General features: G+C 47.6%; 1 protein-coding gene across 1 annotated transcript; it reads right to left on the bottom strand.

Moving 5' to 3' along the window:
* Nucleotides 1-1,011: 1,011 nt before the first annotated feature.
* PTCRA (pre T cell antigen receptor alpha) lies at nucleotides 1,012-7,551 on the bottom strand (the record flags this gene model as incomplete). The annotated part of the gene is made up of 4 exons (XM_081294986.1): nucleotides 1,012-1,277; nucleotides 2,319-2,363; nucleotides 3,339-3,659; nucleotides 7,494-7,551. 4 exons carry the CDS (start codon nucleotides 7,549-7,551, stop codon nucleotides 1,012-1,014), a joined length of 690 nt encoding a protein of 229 aa, XP_081151112.1.
* Between the last annotated feature and the right edge of the window lie 450 nt (nucleotides 7,552-8,001).

The following is an 8,001-nucleotide window of genomic DNA, read 5'->3' as shown; positions in this document are numbered from 1 at the left end:
AGAGGCTCTGGGAAATTGGGGTATCACTGACATCATCTGTGAGGAGATATTGAGGCATAGTTTCCCATCCCCCACTTGGGGGAAGGAAGACTACAGGAGTGTCATTGATCCAACAGACTGTCCTGTGGTGCCCAGGGGACATCTGGATTCTCTTGAGAGTGCTTAGATTTTAGAAGTGATTAGTGGAGAAGAACCCTCAAAAAAGGCTGGATTTCCTGCCAGTGCTGGAGAAATCAGGGACACACAGGTCATACTCCTCTGTGGAAACTTCATGTACTATAAGAATTCCTCTTTAGGAAACAAAGCAAAACAAAACAACAACAATAAAAAAAAAATGCTAAACCTATTTAACACCTGGTTATAGTTGATGCTCAATGAATATTTGTCAAATGAAAAATGAATGCCCCTTAACTAATTGATAATGTGTAAATTTGGAGTTACCATCTGATACTCCTGTCATCAACATGATCCTGTTCCCCAGGAATCCTGGCCCTGTTCACATTTGTCGAGTCTGTACAAGACTTTTAAGACCAGCATTCATTTCCCTGGGTTCCTGGGCTCCCTGCCCTACCCTTTTACAGAGGCTGGGCCAGGGTAAGGAGAAGAGAGGGAACCTTGCCCAGAACCTGACCGGGGGGAGGAGACAGCTTCCCCCATCCCCCAACCCCCCTCCACAATTCCCAGGCTCCCACTCTCAGGAAGCCCTCTTCCTCAAGAGAGCCTTTTCAGATTTCTTCTTCCTCTAATCTGCTGCCCCCACACACGTGAATTAAAATGTTTTTCATCTGCTGTATCATTTAAATTCTTTAATTGTGCTCAGTTATCTGTACCCAAAATGCTCCAGAGACTGGGCAGATCCCCACCCTCAGGGGCTCTGTCTGATGAGAGTCACAGCCTTTATCCTGGGAAAGCTCCAGTCTACAGGAGGAGGCGGGTCACATAAAAAAGAAAAGAAAAGAAAACAAAACAAAACAAAAAAACTCCAAGACTTGAGGAAGGAACACTGAGGGCTCAGGGTGAGTGCCAGGTCCGGCTCTGTGAGAAAGTCCCCTCCTGGCAGCCAGAGCTCCTGTGCTCCCGACCCATATGGCAGTTCAGCATGGGCTGGGCAGGCTGGGTGTGCTTACAACCTGAAGTCCCTCCGCAAGTGCAGGTGGTGGCAGCTGGGGGCTGCATTAAGAGGCAGCTGCAGGTCAGGAGCACATCAAACAGCAGCAGCTTGAACAGCAGCAGCCGAAGAGCCCCCAGCTGGAGGGCCTGGCCAAGTGTCCCAGCCCCTGCGCGGAGAGGAGGGGGTGAGGAACCTGGAGAAGTCCCCTGGTGTATGTGGGGTAGAACTCAGGGGCATTTGACCATCGAGACACATCCCCAGCCCTATTTTGTATTTTATTTAGAGACAAGGTCTTGCGAGCTGCTTAGCACCCCGCTTTTGCTGAGGTTAGCTTTGAACTTATGCTCCTCCAGCCTCAGCCTCCTGAGCTGCTGGGATTATAGGCGTATGCCACCAGGCCAGCTCTGCTTTCTGCTTTGTCCCCTCCTCAAGGGAAAGTCCTCATTTCTTATTGGTAATAATAAATACCTTCCTGTCCTTCATTTTATTTTCTTCCCCCAAAAGTTGGGGGTGAGCTGGCAGGAATTAACAATTTGGTGTAGAGACTAACTAGTTCAAAGTTTTTTATTTGACCAGGCACAGTGGCCCACGCCTGTAATCCCAGCAGCTAAGGAGGCTGAGGCAGTAGGATCTCGAGTTCAAAGCCAGCTTTAGCAAAAGCAAGGCGCTAGGCAACTTAGTGAGACCCTGACTCTACATAAAATACAAAATAGGGCTGGGGAGATGGTTCAATGGTCAAATGCCCCTCAGTTCAATCCCTGGTACTACCACCCCCACATCCCATCAAATTTTTTAATTTGGTCAAGAAATAGACTTTAAGACTCTCAGTCAACCACTCCAGCTAATTTCCCATTTACACAGGCTCTCCCTGAGTCCACTCTCCGGGCTGCTGAGTCCACTCTCGGGCTGCCCAAGGAGCCACCAAGGACCCTTCTATTGGCTGTCACCTGTGCTTCTCAACCGATGTCCAGGAATTAGGCTGGGGCCAGAGGATTCACCCCTAACATCAGTTATCTGGTCAGATAGGGTAGACTGAGGTCCAGGCTAGCCAGTACCCCAACCCAGCAAGGCCACCACTTTATGAGACACTAGCTACCCCACATACACCAGGAACATATCAGGTCAGAACAGAGTGCTCCACGTAGGCCAAGGTCCTGGTCCCCATCATTTATTCCCAGCCTGTACCACCCTGTGCCCAAGTACTCACCCCTGAGAGGATCCTGGAAGCAGGTCCTGGCTCTGGAAGCCTCTCCTGCCATCCAAGGAGAGGGGAGTGAGTTCTTCTGGGATGGACCATGCACCCTGGAGCACTGCTCAGGGGCTGCACACCCAGGCCCCCGTGCTTTGCCTCTGTCCTGGCATGGAGATGGTGGCTTTCAGGGCACATAAACAAATGCACCCATAGCAGAGGCTGCTGCAAGTCCTCTGAGGGTCCCAGATCCCCTCCGCTCACCATTCCTGTTCTGGAGGGTGGGGAGCCAAGGTGCCTGAGCATCTTCACAGCCACTTGCTTTGGAAGGCAGGGCTTTATTCAACATTCCCATTTAGGAGATGCCCAAAATGAGATCATCCAGAAAGATGGGGTCAGTAATAATAAGACCCTATCACAGCCATGTGACTTAACCACCCTGTGTCTGTGTGCATAAATGGGGACAATAATATTATCTAGTTCATAAATGGGAAGTGTTTAGAACAGTGTCTGGCAGAGAGTAAAGAATACATAATTCAGAGAAGGGCATGGTGACACGTACTCAGAATCCCAGTGACTTGGGAGGCTGAGGCAGGAAGGTCACAAGTTCTAGTCTAGCCTGGGAACCATAGCAAGACCCTGTCTCAAAATAAAAAAATGAAAAGGGCTAGGGATATAGCTCCGTGGTAGAGCACCCCTGGGTGGCTGAAAAAAAAATGATAGAGATTTATCATTTAATTATTATTTGCGGGTATGCTTACACACACACACACAAATAACTCTAGGAGGGAGAAGGAGTTATTATCTATTATTATCTCTTGGCAGTGATGCAGCAGAGTCTGGATTTGAAATATCACAATTGCAAACCCCAGGACTCACGGCTCTGAGGTCAGTCTGTCCTGAGCCCAGGCCTGGATGGTTTCCACTTGAAAACCCTTTATGGCTCCATGACTTAGAGTCGGTCTTCCCTCCCACCCAGCTCCAGGATGTGTGGAAGGGGACAAGGAGCATCCAGAGGAACCCAGACTCCATCCCCACCTGACAGCTGTAGGGGCTGTGTGCTCTGGCTCTGGCCCCCAGGTCCAGGCCCAGTGTGGCAGACCAAAGGTTCCCAGGCTGCCAACTCCTCAGAGGGCAGGGACAGCTGGGCCAAACTAGTCCAGGTGCCATCTGCTGCTGGGGAAAGACCGTAGGTGAAGGCATCCAACGCGCTGCCATTGCCTCCTGAGAACCATATAGGGCTGTCAAGGCCAGGGGGTGTGACATCAAGGACCAGGCAGATGACCAGTGTCTGCTGCTTTCCATCCACCAGCAGTGTGACAGGTCTGGCCAGAGAAGGGAAGGGCGTGCCAGACACACCTGCAAGAGAGCACAGCACCTAATAGAGGCACATCTCATTGTAGGGTAGGGCTCTAGGTTTCTATCTTTCCATTTATTCTCCCACCATCACCGTCCACCCACCTATCCTTCTACTTAGCCACCCTCATTGCATGCATCCCTCCCTGTTTGCATTTGCCTATCTAACCTTCCTCCCCCCATCAATACAGTCTGTCATTCACCCAACTATTTATCCTTCCTTTATTCCACCATTCATCCCTCCTTCGTTTATTCTGTCTTCCATCTCTATGGCTGCCCATCAATTTACCTTTCTGCCTACCCATATATCATATCTGATCTCTTTTGTATTCCCAGTACTGAGGATATAATATTGCATAAGACATTGTCCCTGGCTTAAGGAACTCAGTCCCATGGGAAAGACAGCAGATAGATAAACAAACACTTATCATAATACCATGTTGTGCCAGCCTTGGGAGAGTGGTTACCTCCGGGAAGGAAGGGAAGGAAACAGGCCCTGGAATAAGATCAAAGATCTGATTTAAATAGGCAAAATGTTAACAATTTGCTAATCTGGGTGGAATGTGCATGGGTGGTTTGTTTTTATTTGTTTGTTTGTTATTTGTATTATTCCCAGTTATTTCCTGAACACCTGAAATCTCCATCTTTTTTCCTTTTCTTTCCTTTTGTCTTGTTGGGGAGGTACTGGAGATTGAACCCAGGGATGTTCTATCTCTGAGTTACAACCCCAACTCTTTTTTTTTTTTTTTTAGAAACAGGGTTTCACTAAGTGGCTGACACTGGCCTTGAATTTGCGATCCTCCTGTCAGCCTTTTGTTTTGTTTGTTTATTTTTCAGTGCTGGGAATTAAATCCAGAGCCTCGTGCACACTGGGCAAGTGTGCACACTGGGCAAGTGTTCTGCCACGGAGTCACATACTCAGCCCTGTTTTTTGTAATGCTCAGGATCAAACCCAAGGCTTTGTGCATGCTAGAGAAGCATTCTACCACTGACCTACATCCCCAGATCTTTTTATTTTTACTATGGAGACAGGGTCTCACTAAGTTGCTTAGGGCCCTGCTAAATTGCTGAGGCTGACCTTTAACTTGAGATCCTCCTACTTCAGTCTCCAGAGTCGCTGGGATTACAGGCCTGAGCCACCACTCCAGGCTAACATTTTTTTTGGAGGGGGAGCGGTAATAGGTATTGAACCCAGAGGTACTATACCACTGGACCACATCCGCACCCCTTTATATTTTTATTTTTATTATTTTTTTTATTTTGAGACACAGTCACATTAAGTTGCTTAAGGTCTCACTAAGTTGCTGAGGCTAGTCTTAAATTTGTGACCCTTCTGCCTCAGCCTCTGGAGTTGTTGCCTGTACCACCAAACCTTGCTCTCCTCATCCCATTTTTAAATAGCTTTGTTTATATTTAAGCCACACATTGTACAATTTACTCATTTAAAGTCTAGGTCTGTTATTTCTTTCTTTCTTCCTTTCTTTCTTTTTTTTTTTTTAGATGTTGATGAACCTTTATTTTGTTCATTTATTTACATGTGGTGCTAAGAATCCAACCCAGTGCCTCACACATGCTAGGTAAGCACTCTACCACTAAGCCACAATCCCAGCCCTAGGTCTGTTGTTTCAAATTAAAAAAATAAAAATAAATCATGTGGGTACTGCAAACATCTATCCTATATTTTCCAAAATAGTCCTGATTTTCCACAATCTTATTCTTTTCAGTAAAGATGAATCATTTAAGATATAACAAAATGTTATTTTTTCAGTAGATTCGTTCATATAAATAAAAGCTCAAATGTGACATCTATAAACAAATTTACACCATGAGTTAAGTGTACCCAGATTCAAGAATGCCTTAGAGACAAGTGTCTCTATAATCCCAGGAGGATCAAAAATTCAAGGCAAGACTCATCAATTTAGTGAGGTTCTACACAACCGGTTTCAAAAAAAAAGTAAAAAGGAGCCATGCCAGTAATCCCAGTGGCTTGAGAAACTGAGGTAAGAGGATTGTGAGTTTAAAGCCAGCCTCAGCAACATATGAGGCCCTAAACAACTCACTGAGAATCTGTCTCAAAATAAAACACAAAAAAGGGCTGGGGATGTGACTCAGTGGTTAAGTGCCCCTGGGTTCATTCCCTGGTACCAAAACAAAACAAAAGGGGTGGGGCGGCAGGGAGGCTGGGGATGTGGTTCAGTGGCAAAGCCCCTCTGGGTTCAATCCCCAGTGTTTAAAGAAAAAAGAAAAGAAATGCTTCAGATGATAGCCTGGTGCAGTGGTGCATGCCTGTAATCCCAGTGATTCTGGAGGCCAAGGTAGGAGGATTGCAAGTTTGAGGCCAGCCTCAGCAAGTTTTTTTTTTTTTTTTTTTTTTTTTTTTTTTTTTTGGTGGCACTGGACCACTGAGCCACATCCCCAGCCTTTTTTTTTTTTTTTTGGCTTTGTTTAAAGACAGGGTCTCACTGAATTGCTTACTGTCTTGCTTTTTCTGAGGCTGGCTTCGAATTCATGCTCCTCCTGCCTCAGCCTCCCTAGCCTCTGGGATTACAGGCATATACCCCTGTTCCCAGCCAGCCTCAATAACTTTTGAGAGTCCCTCAGCAATTTAGTGAGACCTTGTCTCAAAATAAAAACAAAAATAAAAAGGGCTGGAGAGGGCTGGGGCTGTAGCTCAGTGGTAGAGCGCTTGCCTCGCATGTGGGGGGCAATGGGTTTGATCCTCAGCACCATATAAAAATAAATAAATAAAGATATTGTATCCATCTACAACTAAAAAAATATTTAAAAGGCGGGGGTGCTGGAGATGTAGCTCAGTGGTAAGACAGGGTTAATAATACCACCCCAGCAAAATATTGTGAAGACCAAAGATCCTAGGAATTATTATTATTATTTATACATTTTAGTATTATTATTTTACCAAATTACATTTTGATATTATTATTATTTATATTACTATTACTAGGGCATTGCAAACAAAGGGAATAGAGAAGGCTGGGAGTAAGCCCCAGGACCCTCAACTTTCTGAACCTTCTCAGCTGTACAAATAAAGACTTTCCTAAATTGAGTTCAGCTTCCACCTCCTCTGTGAAGCCTCCCAGGGTTGTTCCTCCTCACCCTAGCTGCTTCCTTCCCACAGCTCAGGCCTCCTGCCATGGGCACTCTCTGTTCCACTTGGTGTTGTTTTTTTCCCTATGGGAGGGAACACCTGTAAAACCCCGGGATCTAGCTTTTTAGATCAAGTAGACTCTCCCACTCAAAGGTCAAGGACCTTTTCCCTTATGTAAATATGCCCAGGATTCCAGATGAAGCTAGAATTCTTTCCTAAACCAGAGCCCTTTGCTCCAGCCTTGATCTTTGGAGGGCTGAGGATAAACACCCTGGCAAGTCACTGAAGCCTTGGAACCTCTCCTGAGACCACTGGCAAGGGGAGAGCTGGAAGGGAACCTGAGACACCCTGAGCCCTACAGGAATGGAGCACTGTGAGGGCAGAAAGGACAGCACAGAGCCTCACAGTGTTGCCCCCGTCCCATTACCATCACTTCCTACCAAAGAACACCGTCCTGGCTCCACTAACCCCGACGTCCAAGGACACCATCCAGTTTGCTCTTATTTCCCCATCCCTCCAAGAGGGACTGCCTTCCCTACCAACTCCTCCAGGGCAGGACTTGGGGGCCCCTGAGCCAGGTGGCTGGAAGATGGAGTCCAGTGGGAAAGGAATGATACCTTCTGGTGTGACCCTGGGAGCGGGCTGCTAACTAGCTGTTGTCCTGTCTCCTTGATTCCATCCATCCCCTGGGGTGGGGGCAGAGAGGATGCACAGTGGAAGGAGGTGCTTACCTGTGGGCAGCGCTGGACACTCAAAGGCCAGGAGAAGCAGCAGCCATGGCCCAGCCATGGCCCACTGGAGGAGGCAGAAGCCAGCTGCAGACCTGAAGCCTGGGGGGAACAACCCTTGAGGTTGCCTCCCAGGCCACAGGCCCAGCTGCACGTCAGCTGCTAAGCCGTTTCCCCACCCCCAATCCCAGTCCTCTCTGGGGGCCAGGGAACTCAGGGGCCACTCCCACAGAAAGCTCTTGCTCACCCATCATCTCCCATGCTCTCTCCTGTTTGAAGAGCACTTCACAGTCTGCAAAGCCCTTTCCCAGTCACTGGCTCACTAGAGGACAGCTATCATCCACAGGTCACACACACCAGGAGGGATGTCAGGGACTCATCCTGGCCCTTCACCGGGTCCATTCTTGAGGGTGATCTTGAGTTTGTTATATGAGTTCCATTTGGAGGGTGAGGCAACTGAGTTTCTGAAAGATTGAGTGACCTGCCCCAGGTCACACAGCTGGCAGGTGGC

This window comes from Spermophilus citellus (assembly GCF_964194105.1).
Source record: "Spermophilus citellus genome assembly, chromosome: 5".
Taxonomy (NCBI): Eukaryota; Metazoa; Chordata; class Mammalia; order Rodentia; family Sciuridae; genus Spermophilus; species Spermophilus citellus.
Note: the sequence above shows the minus strand (reverse complement) of the source record. Positions and strands in the feature narration are given on the sequence as shown.